This window comes from Emydura macquarii, unplaced genomic scaffold (genome assembly GCF_026122565.2).
Source record: "Emydura macquarii macquarii isolate MOO-44397 ecotype Brisbane River unplaced genomic scaffold, CSIRO-AGI_Emac_v2 contig_2205, whole genome shotgun sequence".
Taxonomy (NCBI): domain Eukaryota; kingdom Metazoa; phylum Chordata; order Testudines; family Chelidae; genus Emydura; species Emydura macquarii.
Window position 1 is genome coordinate 15,331,503 of NW_027132342.1, and position 17,761 is coordinate 15,349,263.

At 47.0% G+C, this 17,761-nt stretch overlaps 1 protein-coding gene across 2 annotated transcripts; it reads right to left on the minus strand.

The window, feature by feature from the left end:
• Positions 1-5,606: 5,606 nt before the first annotated feature.
• PVALB (parvalbumin) lies at positions 5,607-16,628 on the minus strand. Of its 2 annotated transcripts, none has more exons than XM_067559424.1 (5): positions 16,613-16,628; positions 13,806-13,877; positions 11,944-12,076; positions 11,421-11,530; positions 5,607-5,830 (listed from the first exon to the last, which is right to left on the minus strand). In XM_067559424.1, exons 2-5 carry the CDS (start codon positions 13,864-13,866, stop codon positions 5,802-5,804), a joined length of 333 nt encoding a protein of 110 aa, XP_067415525.1. In that variant the 5' UTR covers positions 13,867-13,877; positions 16,613-16,628; the 3' UTR covers positions 5,607-5,801. The 2 variants fall into 2 exon arrangements, with proteins under 2 accessions (XP_067415525.1, XP_067415524.1); XM_067559423.1 differs by lacking the exon at positions 16,613-16,628 and adding an exon at positions 14,820-14,893.
• Positions 16,629-17,761: the final 1,133 nt, after the last annotated feature.

The following is a 17,761-nucleotide window of genomic DNA, read 5'->3' on the forward strand; positions in this document are numbered from 1 at the left end:
GGTCTAGGTTTAGGTCACAGCCTCTGGGAAGACACATCTGCCTCCAGTGGCAGTTTCCTCTCTCCTGAGCTGCTAGGCCGGCCTTTTATAGTTCCCTTTCCTGCCTTGGCTCCGCCCCTCTGTTGCTGGGCAGTTTGGCCTGTAGGGCCCTGTTCTCCTCAGCAGGGGCGTCGCAACCTTTCCTTGGGCCCAGGTTCCGAGGAAGGCCACAGCGCCTTGCTACAGGCACCCCACAAAATTGTGGGACCTCCTCATCTCCCTGGCCAAAATGGCCATCTACAAGACCAGGGAGAGGAGGTTGGCAGGAAGGGCACTCTGCGGCTGTGGGGCCTACTTCCGTTCCCTTGTGCACTCACGCATCCAGGCAGAGTTCCTCTGGGCAGTGTCCACTGGCTCCCTTGACACCTTCTGGGGGCAGTGGGCACTGTCCGGGGTTCTCTGCTCGGTGTCCCTTTCTGGTTCCCTTCGTTTAAACCTGTGACCCCCAAGCCCCTTCCTGGTTTTTTTCATTAGTTGTCCCCTGTAATCAGTTGTATCTCGGGCTCAGTGACTCCTCCCCATAGGCTGGGGGAGGGGCCTTTAGCAGTGCATGCCCAGAGGTAGCACTTCCCAGGTTACAAATAGTACAGGCACTTAGGGAACTTTGACAGTGTAGGCACCGAGTGAGTTTAGGTACCTACAGGGTTAGGTGACAGCTGAGTGGGGGTTTTGTGGATCACAGTGGCTCTTAAATCTGGGATTTAAGCACAGAAATCTGGGTTTGGGTACCTAAGTACCTTTGTAGTCTGGACTGAAGTGACTCTGATTAACTTGTTTACATTAGAACAGTAACTTAATGACACTACGTGGTAATTCAAAACTGTTTATATGTTTCACCATCATTTCAGTGGTGCACATCCTGAACTTTAGGTGCATTACAACTACTGAAAATAAAACCAGTTAACAATGAAACAATCAGAACTTCAAAAATCCCGCCCAGACAGTATACTCAAACTCTGATAAAGCCTCTGTTTCATTCATTCCCACCAAACACTCAGTCCATTTTTAGGCATCTGACCTTTGATCCTCCCCTGGACAGTTTCTTTTCCTTTGGGGGTTCCTACAATGAGAGCTCTTCAGTTAGAGGTGATCCAGATTAGCATATTTCTAACACCCAGGGAATTGATTCTCCATGCCGTAACACCAGTTTTATACCACGGTGACTCTTCTGAAATCAGCTGAATTCCAGCAGTGTAAAATTGATAACAGTGGAGAATCAGGCCTAGGATCTTCTACATTCCTTTGTTGCAAGGGTTTAGAGCATTTTGATTGTGGTGCTGTCAAGGTCCCTTTTCTCTTAACTTGCATCTGTTTGACTTTTAGTGAACTCCTTGGTCTTCCATCTCCCATTTTAGCAGGCCAGTTTCACCTACTTCTTGAGGCATCTCCATCTTTTCATTTCTAGGTTTCCTGATCCTATTGTTGCAGCAGCTTACCTGCATTTCCATTTTAGCTGCCTGGACAATGGCAAATTGGCCTTCTAGTACTTGGCTTTATATCGCTTCTACCTTTATGAAATAGGCCCAGATTAGGAGATCTTTTTGATTGGGACATAGATGCAAGGGAACTCTTTTCTCTCTCTCTGTCCCCTTCTTTGGAGAAAAGTTGTCTTAAACCATTGGGGTTCAAGAGAGTTTAGAGCCTGTTAGAGGGCATTCTTAAAGTGCAGTTCTACTTTGAAAAGGTAATCTGTAAAAATCAGTATTGTCTCAAAATGATTTCCTTATCAGTTGTGAGTGGTTTACAAATAAAACAATGCATTCTCTAATTGCTGGCCTTATAAACTCCACTGGGATTTGGGAGTTTAACTGGGTTCTTTTCTTTTTGCACTTTATCACCAGGTTCTGCAGGTTTGCTTGTGTCCTTCGTGACCCTTGTGCAAGCTCACTGCCTTCAATGCTCAGTGAGTTTCCCATGCCATCGTCCTCAGGGAGCAGAACCAGTAGCAAGTTGCACCAAGGATGACACCACACAGACTGCTGCTGTTCTTGATTCCAATATCAGTTGCAATCCCGGCCTAGGTGAAATCCTGTCAGTGCTTAGACACCGTAGTACAAAGGCCTTTATGAATACCTAAAATAGATATAATCTACATATGGGGCAGGGAGAGGAGAGTATAACCTCCATTCCCAACCTTTTAAGGTATCTAGTAGCTTGGGAGAAATAGGGAGAAGTACCATCTACCCCCTGCCCCCCGGCAAGATCCTTCCTGGCAGCACATGAAAACAGCACAAAGAGGTGGAGTCTTCCATAGCATGGCTGAACATAATTTACATATCCTTAAGTCTAAGGACCAAAACCTATTCCAATTCCTCTGATAGTGTCAATTCCATGTCCTGTTGCAAACATGCCAAGCCTCTGTCAAGGGGTATAATGGCTGTAGTGCTTATTTATGGTTTATCCTCCAACATCATGTTTGATGATAACTTCTGGGGGAGAAGGTTATAGAATACTTAACATTCAAGACAAAGAGGGGGATTTTATCTACAAATCAGGAAGCTAAGAGACAGTTTAACTCTGCCGCCTTGCATAGGCACATGACAGTTGGTAGTGGCTTTCAATATATGATCTTACACCACAGGGCTATGTAGATATTTTATGTATGTAATAGGCTCTATTGCCAGGCTGACCTAAATTCTGCCTGCGTTCTCCAATCTACACAGTAAATTCTATGTCAACAATAGATACATTAAACATTTGAGTGTTTTATTGAATTATATATGATAATGATTAATTCAGTCAGTACTGTATCCCCTGTAATTTCAGTTTATTTTATGGTGCTCAAAATATTTATTTACAGTATGCTGCAGACTTTTGTGTCAGAACTATGTAACTGAATAATAGAAGTCGTCAAGAGAGTGCTGGGAGTTTTGTCAATTGAATAGCGAACAAATGGAGTTTTGGCCTTTGCAAAAATGTGGGCTGTAGTGAGGGGGTGTGGCCTTCCTCACAAACGGACAGGGACAAACACACCCCTACCCCCTGGTGGGCAAAGCCAGGGCATCTGCACCTGCCCTACTGGAAGCGGGGGGGGGGGTGGGGGGGCGGGACAAGAAAGGGAAGTATAAAAGGCAGGCCCTCTCTAGCTCAATTGGGCTGGAGCTGTCGGAGGGGAAGAATGTCTCCCCCCCCCCCTCGCTGGAGGTTGAACCCTAGCTGCCTGGGATGCTGAGGAGCTGCCAGAGCTGCCTGCCATCTGGGACACTGAGGAACTGGTGGGGCTGTCACTAGCTGTTTACCCTGGGGAGACTGATGACCCCGAACCTCAGGTACTGCATGGGGTTGGGGGGAAGGTAGGAAGTAGGGACACCAGACTCTAGTCTGGTTGTATTGTGGCCTGATACTAAGGCACTGTGCTTTGGCTGGGACCCTGCTGAACCAGTGGTGGAATCCTCCACCACAGTTAAAGCCCTGGGCCAGGACACGGTGGAGTAGGGTGGGCCCACATCCCTCATCCCTCTATCCCCTGCTACTCCTGGGATGGCAGCTTTCCCCACTGGAGACCTGAGCCCCTAGACTGCTGAGGTGATCAAACCCATACCTGAGCCCTAGGCTGCTACTTGCTCTGTCCTGCTTGAAGGCCAGAGCCCCAAAAGCAGCTACTTCCCGATTTTTGAGCCTACCTTCTTAGGTAAGACAACAAGGAGGCGTAGCCTCCCTCCCAGATGGACAAGGAGGGGCGGCCCCGACCTCCTAAAGGATGCAGTTTGGGTTTATGGAACAAGGATATTAGGTAAATGTTAAAAGATCAGCAGTGAAATAGTTAACAATAGTTTGATAGTGAAATCTGAAGGCAATAACACTCTATTGTTTCAGGCTCTCCAGACTGAAGTGGATATCGATTTATGCTTGATTCGCATTTGGAACATTTTCATCACAATCAGACAGGCTAAAAACTGTTTTAAATACAACTTTGGATTTAAGAGCCATAGTGAGCAACCAAAGGTTGATTCTGTAAAACAGTTTTTTAAAAGTGAGTTTCTAACCCTCATGGTTACAGAGGAAAAGCTTGAAAATATGAATCATATTAAAGGCTAAAGAAGTTGAACCAGAAGGCAAATATAAAGGATCCCAAATTCATTTTTGCTTTTACAAATCTCATGGTCTTTAACCAATGTCATCATGGGGGGGCATGACGTGTGATTTTTGAACACCTCTTGGGGGTGAAAATATTGCAGCTTTCCTGCTCTCTCTATTTTTCTCTCACACCATGATTACTCTGTGTAATTACATCTTATTGCCGCTTGAGGTCAGCAGCTGCTGAGAAAAACGGATCAAGTTAACAAACACCATCTTGCTTTATTACTCCATTTTCATTTACTTCACTTAGAATACATAGAGATGAATGTGTTCTTCCCCATCCATCCATTAACTTTTCTTTCTGCAAAAGCAGAGGACTCTTTTATAGGAACACAAACTTCACTATTGTTCCTTCTGAGTCATCCCAGAGCAATGTCCTGGAATGGTGCTGTGGAGTGCTGACTGGCTTCATAGAGTGGTGTAGGCGACTATGGACTACTAGAGAGTGGTGTTCTGTATGGTGTGATGGTGGTGACTCAGGCTACATCTTCACGGCGGCAAATTCACTGCCGTCAGATCGATTTCTCTGTATCCACTGAGCGGTCAGTGAAGACCTGCTCAGTTGATCCAGAAATCGACGTATTAAGACCACCTTCTCAAGTGGTGTAGCGCTGCATCAACAGGAATACGGTTCCCGTTGGCGCAGTGCAGTGAAGACGGTGTGCAGAACAGAAGCAGAGAAGTCGACGGGCGTCACACAAGTTTTTTGCGTAGCTTGCGTAACTCCGGTCAACTGCCGCCGAATCTCGGAGGTAAGTGTAGACAAGCCCTTAGTATATAGCAGTATTAACATTTCCATTACACTTTTCACAACAAGTAGGTGCTTTAACACTGGTGGCCAAATCTTAGCTCATGTATTCACTTTCTCCTTTTTAAAAAATTCCTCCTGTGGTTTGATTTGGTGTATTGTTCTTCATTTCCTATCCTAAGTAGTTGTGTAGGGTTGCTAATAAATAGACACTGTACTCCGTCCCCAAAATGACTGCATTTCAGTAGTGTGAAATTATCCCCCTGCACCTGATATTTCTGAAGAACCTTTCCTCCAAAGATCTCCAAGCACTGGACACATTTAGCAAACAATATATTAGAGGAGCAGGGTCCTGATCATTTAAATGAATCAGGGAAAATACAGGTTAAATATTAGGAAATGCTTTAAAGCTATAATAACAGTTAAGTCAGAGGAACAAACTGCCAAATGAGGTGGTATAATTGCTATTGCTAGATATTTTTCAAGGCTTTGCATATGCATCCTTCTATCAGAGATGGTTTAAGGATGGTGAAATTAGTCTTACCCCAGGGACATTGACTGAATGAGTGACTCTAGGTATATTTCACTCCAAATAATTATTTTAAATGCTTCCCACTTTACTCTAACCAGAAATACAACAGCAGGGATGGTTTCAGCAAAAAAGCATAAGAAAATATCCCCTTCTTCTCAAACATACCCCAAACCTAAATGAAAGAAGGAACATCTGATACTCAGAAAGTAGAACCCAAATCGATGTGACCTTTATTATTTTCACAGCATCTTTCAGCACTATTACAGAGTTACAGGGCTGCAGAGAACAGAGTGGGAGTATAAAATAACATAAATAAATAGAACAGGAGCCAAGGAGGTCAGCAGGAGGTGGTTGGAATCAGGCGGTGAAGGGCAGATAGAGGGTTCAGATTGGTCAAAAGCTTTAAGATTCAGCCACCAAAGTTATGAATTCTGGAGAAGAGAAAATTTGTTTAAAAATAGCAAGAAAAAAGTAAATAAAGAGGAAGTATGTTACAGAGGTTCATAGAGTAACTGAGACAGCAGGATCAACTTCATTAACAACCTTTTACAATAACTGAATGGCTCATAAACCTAAATTCGTCAGAGGGTCAGACTGTGGGTCAGAAAACCTCACTGTGAAGTGAAAATATTTTTGGGAAGCCAAGGAGGGGATTCAGAATATGTCTGTCCATCCAGACTGCCCGTTGCTGCTGGGTTAGTCAGACTCTTTAGCTGTGCAGTCCTCCTTAGTCACAAACACAGTTTCCTTTGTGAACCCAGCAGACAGCAGGTCACAGGAAGAAGGTAAGCAGTGGATATAAGGTTTGTAGTGAGATGGATTCCACTATGTTGGTGACTGGTAGCACATCTGAAAGACTTTTCATAGCACTTGTGCCCCAGTATTGTAAATATGTTAAATATAATTCATAATAATAATTGGCAGACTGTAAGAAGCCAGTGCATTTTAAAAGTCTAAGGCCGAGATTCCATCTGCTTTAAAATCTCTAGGTGAAATCTTGGTCCCATTGAAGTCAATGGCAAAACTCCCATAAACTTGACTTCAGAGGGCCAGGATTTCACCCCATGGCTTTTATTACTGTGTATTTACAACTGTAATGTTTTAAGAAATTGATGAATTTGCATTTAGTTCCCTTGTGTTTTGGTTAAACAATCACTCTTTCAGCAAAGATTATAAAGCCCAGGAAAGGTATGTTTGCATCTCAGTAACTCCCCACCACATTGAACTTTGAATACTGTGTTACCCAAGGATGTCTATACAGGCTTAGAGCGGTGACATTTGAGAATATCTTGTAAAGTTTTGAGTATCTCAATGCCTTAAAAAAGATACTGATAAACTGAAGGGAATCTAAAGAAGGGCAACAGAGCTAGTAAAAGATTTAGAGGGCATATCCTATAAAGGAGAGGTTTAGGGGATTTTAACATGTTTAACCTAGAGAAAATATGACAAATGGGGGCTGTAACCGATTGTAAATACTTGAGAAGAATTTATTGAAGGGTGAAATAATGAGGAACAATGCCTTGAAATGTGAAAGTATGAAAAATGGATCTTAGACATTAGGAAGCAAGTACTAACAAGGAGGTCAGTAGTGTAATCACAGTGACACAGTGGAGGCCCATGGTAGAGATGTTCAAGAATGGTTTTGATAAACCCTAACAGGTCATACTGAGAAGCAGAGATGCCAAAAGAGGTTAAAGAAAATCCACACATCAATTAGTCATTCTGTAGGGTGTAAATCCAAACTAGGATTGGTGCAGAATATGCAACATAAAAGAGGGGTAAGGCCAAGGCAGTGGGTATGTGAACTGGAACAGTTTGACAGATGAGTTAAATGTTGCACAACCCAGCATAAGAAGAAGCAAAAAAAAAAGCACTTTGGCAGGAATTCAGAATATTCAGGGCAGAAAGAGGAAAAACCTGTGACTGCTGAAAGCCCCAAGGGAGGGAAACGCAGCCTTCACACGGCCAAAACCTTTCATGCCTCCATAAGGGAAAACAATCTGTGTTTAACGTATATCAGATAACAATATATTGGCAACAGTAGAAGTTAATCCTTTTTTTCTAACAGGTAGTATATATGGAATAAAATGTAAATAAATTAATCATGGTTATAGTGAGGTATTTTCTAGAGTATATCATTTTATCGATGCCATTACTGTATATTGTCAACACAGTTCACATTTATTTATTTAATAAAACATATTATGTATATAAATGACCTCTCTATATTTTACAAAAATGTTTATGAATGATTCCTGTATTTTCAATATATCAGATTTAAGTATTATAAACAAATTCCAGAGTTATAATTATTTAAAACTTATTTTCACTTTAACTGAAATGCTCTTTGGCCCATCAGCAGACTTTCCTTCACCACTGCAGAGGGCTCTTGTTGGGCTTTGACACCCTGTTTAGAGTTGGTATACGCTAAAATTCTGGTAGAGCTACTTTATCATACTGCCCTTCTGTTCGTCACTTTTGTGACAGGTTGCACTGCCATTGAATTGCCTCTTAGTGAGACTATCCCTTCGATATCCTCCTGTAGTGTCCTTGTTTTGATTGACCTCATCCCTTTTTTCAGTTATCCCTTTTTTTAGTTATATTCCCCTTCGAAACTCTGGGGGACCCAGGTGAGTTAAATCTTGCACAAAGAACAATTTCCAAATTATGGCCATTTAGACTACTTTGGTATTTACACTCATTTTCTAGATAATTTATATCTTATATTTAACTTGAAAAAAATGAATTTGACCTAATGTCCCAGCCCAGCACAAACCCTGTGATATTTTATTGAACTACCAAAGGTAATGTCTGTGAACTTTTTATAGACTAATCATTTCTCTCTCCAAACTTCCACCTTTTACATAATCTGTAGAGTATGTAGCATACCGATGGAGCTGTGTAAATTGTAACTCGTAATAAATTATTTTGGGACACACGAGTGCAAAAGGGAGGAAAAACTCATCAGAGCATTTTACGCCCAGTCCTGATTTTTTTTCCTAATTTTTTTAATTTGGGGTAACACCAACATATTGTGGATTTGAATGCTGAACATCTTTCATGACAGAGTTCTGAGAAAATGACTTGTGGAATTAGAAGTATTCCCAGAACCTCAGCTGGAGTGGAGCCTGAATGAATGTACTAGATAAAAGTTGTGATCTATTTTAATAAAAATTTGGATCGTTGTTCAGATCTTTTCCCTGTAGCACATGGCTTCTGACATCACAGGCCTACCAGCATCAGGCAGGTGGAGGAACTGAAAGATATGATTTATATGTCCAATAGCTAATACACATAAGAGGTAAAAAATTATCTCAAGTACAAACCTTCCTTTCTTTTGTTTTCTTTTGCACCCTTGGAGTCTGGGTATGTGATGATGATTTCTTCCATCTGAGGGATTATGGAAGGCTAAACTCCCCAGCCCTGAAGCTGAACGGACTCGGTACCTCTCAAGAGACAGTCAGCACCTTGCAGGAGCAGGCCCCGTATTTTCAACACTTCTAGATTGCCAGGTCAGCCCCAAAACACAAATCTTGATCCATTTAGCCAAAAGTATAGATAGATTATTGGAATAATCCCTGAATTGTGTGTGGAGGCGGAGATGGGCTCTAACAGCAGATCTGAGAGAGAATTACTAATCTGAAATATGTTTCTGAAGGAGATTCCATAGGACAGCTGAGATGGAAGTCTACAATGAAAGAACTGAGGAACAGGTGGACTTGGCATCCTCAAATCAATCTTCAGAAGGCACTGAATGCCAATCTTTCATCTCTCAACGCTATTATGGGCTGCTGGTAACTAGACTGAGAGGACTCAGGGGATATCCAATTCATTATCAACATCTGCAAAAGGCTGGATCTCCATAGTCAGCCAGTGATTGATGAGACTGGTGTTTGAAAACTTGATCCGAGGGATGGACCAAGGGTGAAGGAGGACAATTCATTTATTAGAAAAAAATTCACTGTTTCTCTAGCAGAAAATATCACAGCAAAATTGAAAAATACCAAATACAAGCTAAGAAAGAGCTGTGGGAGTTCCAACTTGCTAAGGCTTTGAAGTTGAAATCAGGCATATTGTGAGACAGAGCAAACTGACTCCAACACGTCGTTTATCACCATTTCTCCTTGCCCTTTTCCCCACAACAAGTAACTTGCCACGCTCTCCAAGCCTCGCTGGTGCAGGAGTTTGCTGGTAGAGTGAGGCTTGGGAGGGAGGAGATTCCTGGAATATTGCTCGGTGGGGATGTGGCCAGAAGTGTGTGGAGAAAAAAGAGTAAGGACCTTGATTCTTTTCTCACTTACACTAGTGTAAATCCACAGCATTCATAGACTTACACAGGTGTAAAACTGATGGGAGAGGAGTCTCAGGCTAAGGAGGTACTCCAATTTGCGCTCACACACGAGGTCTGCTGACAGGCATTGTTTCACCTTTTTTTTTTTTTTTTCAATGTTGGGCACATCATTAATTTAAGAGATGTCAAGATCATTCTCTTTTGTATAAGCCAATATGAGTCTGAAATATTTCATAAATAGAGTTGTCTTTTAACTCAACTGAGATTGTTCCTATTTCACAACCCGTAGAGGAATTAAGTTGGCCAGCCAACTCTGAGCATCCTTACAGGGATCTTCAGGTGACTTGTTTACTGCAAATTGTGCTCCTGGGAATTGTGCCACTGATCTGATCTGAGTGGGACTAGACAGGGTCTGTAAGTAATAAAGCATGTGAAAGTATCTGAAATTATGACATAGAACTCTGAGTTCAAGACTGCTGCTAAGTAGTCAGCCACAGCTCACTTTGCTCATGTGCCACTGTGACATAATCAGTGTCTGAGAACTTAAGAGGCTTTAGCCTAGAAATAGGCCCATTGACACTGTTCTACTGGTGTGCCATGGTCAGACAGCAAAGCTTATTTGTCACCTCTCTCATTGGGTAATTTTGTATGCCATCCCTTCCATTTCTACCCTATAAACTGTGAGATCATGTTCGGTAACCTCACTTTCCCTTGTATTTTGCACACCATTTGAAATCACCTTTATAAATCCCAGAGAATGGATAATACTAAGAGACATGACTAGCTGAAGGGAAAATTGAGGTATTGCCAGATTTCACTGTCAGAGGGGCTATCAGGATGATGGGAGGTTACAGAGTGGTTTTCTACTGTTGAGCTGACATAATGCTCCAGCTAGAATCCTCCCCTTCCACCTCCTCTCTTATAATGGGGGGAAAGGTTTCATTTGGACCTGCACATCTTCATATCTGTTCCAACAGACCTCAGTAATGTGGAGGAGAGAAAAGAAGAGGAAAAGGGCAAAATGTAGTCTGTGGACTAGTTTGACAAGTTGCCAAGAAAAGCGAAATATCAGTTTCCAAATTTCTGGCAATGCTGTGGACAAAAATGTGCCCCTTTTTTGTAAGCCTGATTATATCATCCTGATGATTAATGAAGTTGAATGACAGATTTCCCCAGATTTCCTGTGTAGATTATCAGTGCCATACACATTGTGGGAACTTGGATACACAGTGATGGCATGAAGACTACACAATGGACTTAGTTGACCCTGAATGTTAAGAATTTGCTTTGCTAAGCCATCAGAAGGCTGGCATCATGTTCTCATTTAAGTGAAACAGCATTTTTTAACTAAGGAGAAATGCTGCTCCTCAGCTCCTGGTCTCTCTCTCTCTCTCAGCCCTATTCCAAATTCAGCTCCTGTAAACTCTGGGGGCCTGATCCCATCGCAACCAATAGATAGACTACCCCTGATTTCAGTGCAAGTTGGATGGGGCCCTATAGATCTCTACTGTGTGAGTCTGCTTTGCACTCTTCCATCCTCTGCTAAATCTGGTTTTCTATTAACTCTGCCTCCCTTAGTGCTGGGACTCAGTTTCTGCATCAAGGAAGATACTACAAATTTAGCAAGCCCTGAAATGTATCTGACCTCCACAAGGTCACAACTGGCAATGAAGTCTATTGTATGGTTGGTATACTAACGGCAGAATTTGACCCTTCCAGAAGCCACATACCATCAATGCCGATTTTGCCATCGCCATCCTTATCTCCAGCAGCCAGGAGTGTCTTGGTTTCTTTATCAGATAGGTCTCTGCCATCAGGGGTAAAGCCCTTCAGTACAAATCTAAAGAAAAGGCATGGAACAAAAAAGGAGGCTGGTTCAGCAGGATTTTCTACCAGGGGTGTTGAGACATGCAATTGAATCCAAAGACATGGCCTTGTTGGTGACCTTTACCACACAGAAAGAAAGAGGGCTCTCAGCTGAAACTGTATTAGATGGAAGAGTTGTTGTTAGACTATAGATCATTCACATGCCTCAGAAGTATTGCAATAATGGTTAGCTATCTTTCTCTCCACACACCTCTAATCATACTTTGAAGTTTTTACTCCCCCTGTTGAACCATGCAAACAGCTGGATATTGCTCAAGACAGGGCAGTCAGGAGTCTGAATGGGACCCTATACTAGGATGTGTTTTACTCAAAAGCAGATATCAACACATCTCTTAATTTAGGACATGCCACTTTCCTCTTGCTTACTTCAACTCCTCCTCCTCAATGAAGCCACTTCGATCTTTATCAAGAATGTGGAAAACCTTCTTTACGTCTTCCGGGCTCTTCTTTTTCAATCCCACCATTTCAAAGAACTTCTTGTGGCTGAAGGATTCAGCAGCTAGGGGAGAGGAAGAGCAAGGCAGGATTAGTATAGGCTGGTGACTGAGGTACATCGGTATAGATGCTCCTGATTTTCTTCCTCACTGCCACAAAGAACCCACCTGCTTAGTCCTACCTCTAGAGGCCACAGGATGGGGGGCCCGTTGTGCTAAAACCTGTACATACACAACATAATAGGCAGTAATTGCCCCAGAAAGTTTAAAATCTGAAGACAGAGTGAGAGAGAGGCAATGCCCCCTTTGTATAGAAGAAGGAAATGACTTACCCAAGGTCACCCAGAGAGTCAGTGACAGAGCAGGGAATTAAACCTAGGTCATCTCCGTTCCTGTCCACCTACACTGTCAGATCGCTAAAGAGGAGTAAGAGCGTTCATCTGAAACCTGGCCTGGAGTTGGGCTATCCCTAACATATTTTTTAAACTTCCACTTTGGGAAAACCCAGTTCTGTGCAGCTCAGCTGCAGAGGCTGCATTGATAAGACTTGCCTCCAGCTCATGGTTACCTCTCCCATTTCCCTCTTTCCCCGTAAGGCGCATCAAGAACTTCAGGTGTTGCATTTTTACTAGTCAAAGGTGCATGCAAAAGTAGTTTGTATTCCGGACCGGTCCGAGAGACTGCTGTGCGCCATGGGCCCTGCACCAGCACCGCTGACATTAAAAGGGGGAAAGATGAGGTTTTATGTGGTCCTCGTCTCCCTCCCCTTCTCCCGCGCCCCAGGAAACATGGGTCCCTATCACAGTATGTTAGGGAAATCGAAGTGCAGTGGGCAAAGCGTCCGTATTCCAGCTGCAGCCTCTCTGAGCTTACATTAGCATCAGGGGATTCGGCCTTTTGGCTCCCTTAGCCGCAGCTCGTTTCACATTGAGGGAGGGACCAGAGCTCGGTCCGGTCGGGGTCCCGTCAGCTCCGGGCTGGTGCTCCGCTCGCCCTGCGTGTGGGAGAAGGTCACCTCCCGGGGAAGAAGAAAGAGGCTTTCCCCTTGGTAGGCTGGAAAGGTAGTTTGAGTGGGGGGGCTGGGGGCGTGGATCGCGTTCACATGAGAACACAGATCCTGACGCTGGCTTGACAGAAGCTTGGGTAAAGGGCATGCGGTTTGCTTGGGGGTCACCTGCCGAGCGCTGGCTAAGGGAAATGGGGCTACTTTGAAACGGGGGGAGGGAGGGGGCATCTGTGCCTCAAGTACGGACCACTGCAGCCGCCTGCCCTGCGGCAAGCTCCTGCAGCCCAGCCGGCTGAATCCGTTTTCTCGCTCGACTCGTGGACTCATCTTCAGCCTGAAAGGCAAAATCCATTGGGGGGGGAGGTTTACAAGGAAAGACCGCAGCAGTTGCGTCCGCCACGGAGCCAAGACCCCAGAGCTCTGCGGCGCTTGGGACAGGATTTGCGGGGCTGGGTGGCTGAGGGGTGTCCCGCAGGCTCAGTTCCCCACCCCCCAGGCGTATGCCCTTCCCTAGCGCGGCTGCAGTTTTGTTCCGTTTGTAAATGCCTCCTTCCTAGGGACCCGGACTGTCTGCCTTAGAGCCACTTTTCCTTGGAAGTAACGGAGCATTTCACGCCTGTAATGTCCAGGGGAAGTTTGCAGAGGACACCTATAATAAGCCCGCCACGCTCTCGCTGCACTTCAATCTCACATCTCCTTCTGATATTTTCTCCAGCTGGTTCCTTTCGCTTCCCTGAGCAGGACAAATGCACCAAAGCCCCAAAGCGAAGCGAGGAAAAGCCACTCACCCGAAAAGGCTCCCACCGCCTTCTTGATGTCCTCAGCACCGAGCAGGTCCGTCATAGCCATCCTGCCACTGTCTGGACAGAGAAGCAAGTGCGAAAAGATTAAAAAGTGCCTTTCTCATCATTCCTGCTCATATGACCAAAGCTGCAGTGCTGTGTGGGGATGGCACACCGGGAGGGCTGGAGCGGTGCCAGCTATTGCTCTCTGGGGGTCCGTGCCGCGGGCTGTCGCCAGCCAATTTGCACGGCGCGAAGTGGGCCGCAGACACGAGCCTTCTGCTCTAGATGGGGTGCGGGGTGGGAGTGTGTGTGTGGGGGGGTGCGTGTGATTCTCTGGAAAGCTGGAGCCCCGCTGGAGCAGTGCCAGGGGCTGAGATGATCGAGCCTGGCGAAGGCGTTTCTGTCCAGGGCAGGCTCCCGGGTGCAGTGGCAGGGCTAGTGGTGCAGCGCGGACCGCTCTCTGCGTTGCTAACTCGGAGGTGAGCTGTCCCGCGTTCACACGCTGCTATGAGCAGGGCACTGCAGCATAGGCCACGCTCCAGGCTGGGATTCAAACGTAACGTGGCTTTCCAGAGCCCGCTTTAGCGTGAAACGCTCCGGCCGCCCCCTCGACTCCTTCTCGATCCCCTTTCTTCGGGAGCCCGCCCTGTTAAACCCCATCCTGGCCGAAGGCTGCAACACCGCCCTGTGCATGGCGCAGCGCCCGCTTCGGCTGCAGGGCAGGCTGCGGACTATTCTGGGCGCCCGACAGGGAGACGCGGGGGCCCCGTGCCGATGTGCGGTCCCAGCCTCGCAGCCCTTCTCACGCCCGAGTCTGCACTGTCCGCCGGCGGCAGGCAGACAGCGCGGCCCCCGGGGGTTTGATCGCAGCAGCGACTCAGGGGTTTCCCCCTCGCAGGGACCGGCCGGGTAAGGTTAGGGGGCCCGCCGGGGCAGAGAGGTCTGCAGGAGTGCCGGCCCGTTGGCTGGGCATCGGAGTAACTCAGCTAAGGGGCAGGGGGTGGAGGGGGCGCCTACTTCGGGCGGCAGAATCCCAGCGTCCGCACAGCTGCTAGCCCGGCCTGCGCCTTCTCCCTGCGGAGGGCGATGGGGTTGCTGCCCCGAAGCAAGAGTTTGAAGGATTGGGCCCAGAAACCAAAGAGGCTTTGGGGGGGGGCGGGGCTTTGTTCATCCTCTCTCGGTGATTCCCCTCAGCTGCTTCTGAAGGGAGCGAGCCCCTCCCCGCCCCAAGTCTGGCAGCCGGTCTCATCCGGCAGAGCGGAGCGCAGGGAGGCGAGGGGATGATGCTGAGCCCCGGGGCCTTTCGTTTAATAGCAGCGTCACCTCCCTGCGGGAAGGGCCGCGCTTCTTGAAGCGGGGGGAGCTTTCTCTTCCCTGATCGGTGTGTTCCTCGTGGCCGCTCTTTTCTTCACAGCAGCCCCGGACACAGAGGGCGCCGCGGGGTCTGGGTCGAGCCTGAGAGCTTCCCTGAGCAGCAGCTAAAGTGGAGCCCGTGTCAAAGCAGGGCTTGTGCCCAGCCCGAATCGCAGCGGCGCCAATCAGGCTAGCTTCAGTTGCCTGTGCCTGGGGCCGAGCTGTCCCCTCTCCCCTCACTCCTTTGTGGGTCTGGGAGGAGCCCGGCCGTGACAAGGCACTCGGTGCCAGCCTGATCGCAGCCGAAGTCGGCCCCGAGGAAAAGATCAAGAGGGGGGAAAAGCCTTCTCCAAAGCTGGCCCGCGGACTCAGCGCCCGGCCCGCCCGCCTCAGCATCGCCAAGCCGCAGCCCGTCTCCAGGCCGCCCATCATGTCACACTTCGCTCAAATTCCAGCCCAGCAGCGCCCAGCCAAGCAGGCAGGCGGAGCAGCTGCTCACAGCACAGCCTCAGCACTTGCAGAACAAAGAGAAGCCCCTGTTGGTGTCCCGTGGGAGAGGGTCCCCAGGTAACCGCCCTGCAGGCCTTCTCTTTGCAGAAAGAACCGGGGGGGTGGAGGCGGCCCTACAAAGGAGCCAGATACTGAACGGCTGGTTTTTTCCCCTTCGGTGCAACTCAAGTGCTCTCTCATCCCCCTCGCTCAGGGTCAGACTGGTCCCTTGAGTCATAGAACCTGCTCTGGGGCCTACACCGAACCTTCCCTGACGGTCAGCCAGAGAAAGATGCTCTGGTTGCAGGTGACTTGGGTTTCGGTCTCAGCCCCCTTTTAGTGACAGTGCAAGACTTACGGCACATCTTTGGAAGGTAACTCAAGCAACTAGTCGAGGGGATACCCACAAGGGAAGCATGCTGGGCTGGGCTGGGCTGGGAGACTGGAGTCAACCTACACAGATCCACCCCAAACAAGCCAGCCAGCTTAATTAAGAAGTCTAACAGAGAGAGTGCACTTGGGCATTTATGCCCCCTGTCTCTGTGATCTGTGCTCTAGCAGCATCATCCCTTTACACCTTAACTGTGCCTCTCCGCCTGCCTAAAATAAGAGAGAAAGAGAGAGGAAAAATAGCTGCATAGGAGGCCTGAAAGTAGCTGGATTCATTTCTATGGCACAAACAGCATTTTCCCGAACCTCCCTTTCCTGATTCCAAGTTTCAGAGGGCAGGTAGTTGATAGTCGAAAGTGAAAGGTTGGACACGAGTTAATGTTGGTGAGACAGGAGCCAATGTGGATCATCTGCCCGGGTAGGGACAGCTGAAAGTGAAGGCCCAGTACTAATGACAGCGCTGAACAAACGGCGAGGGAACTTGAGCAAACGTTTAGACAGTTTTTAATAGGAGGCCTTGGTCAAAAGTGGGGCCAGAGTCTGATATAAGATGGTTTCCCAAGATGACCTTTTCCTACCTGGCCCTTCAGCTTCCTCTCATTGTCCAGCCATGGTTTCCTTTGTTGCTGAGAGCGTGTCAGTTTTATTGCCTGCACCCTCCGCAAATATCCATGCTGCCAGTTTCAAAATGGACTGCCCTGTCTGCCCGTGAGCTTTGGCTCCCACTTCGGCTAGCGTTAGGCAGACAACACAATCGGGAGGTAAATATAAAGTAACACTGAAACCGCCCCCACACCCCAAGCACTGCAGACAGCACCCTGGAAGCAGCAACCAGCCTGCACCCCCATGGTCCCAGGTAGAGCAGCTGACGGGCAAAAACCTGGGAAGTCTCTTGCCAGAAAGGATGGACCACTCTCCATAACATTCAAACGGCTGCCCGGGCAGGGGGAGTGGGAGCTGGGGTTTAAAAAGCCAATTTCATTTCTGCAACACGGTGGCTTTGTTTGTAAGATTTGCTAGCGAGTCTTTTGGGAGATTCTGTTGTTTGTACCACCCTTCCCTTTCCCCTGATTTTTCCCATTCCTTTTTTCCCCACTTTCTCTTGTTTTCCTCAACTGTGTGTAGTTATTTCCCCCCTTCATACGGTCCTGTCTCTCTCCTCCTCTGGATTCTCCCACCTGCAGGCAGTTTACACTGAAGCAGGGCTCCCTGTTTCTTCTTTCCTCTCTGTCTCCTTTTGCTGTTATTTGTGGTGGTGTGAGAAGTGGGGTGGGGGAAGGGGGGCAGATTTCCCCTCTGTTTTCCTTCAAGCTAAAGTCCTGGTCTCCTCCTCTGCCAGGGCGAATCCATCTTTGCTGGGGAACTATGCAAGTTTTTTTGCGACTTACCTTGTGAATAGTTCTAAGCACGCTGCAAAGGGCTGTTAGATGTGGAGGTGAAACCTGGGGTGGGAACCCCACTTATATAGGCTCCCTGCCTTTTCTATTTGTGGTGGGCAATCCCCCCTCCTCACTGGTGTCAGATACCCAGGGATATACTCAGTATCACATTCACCTTCCCCTTAGCTAATCAAGGGGGCTATTAATAATCCTTGGCACCCATCTTCCCCTAGCTCCCAAAACCTGTTCCCTTGCTTGGCAAACTGGCAAGTGATGCTTTTATTGCGGAATTTATATCGTTAACCCCGGAGGGGTTGAGTTTGACGTCTGGGGCAAATGGATGCCTCA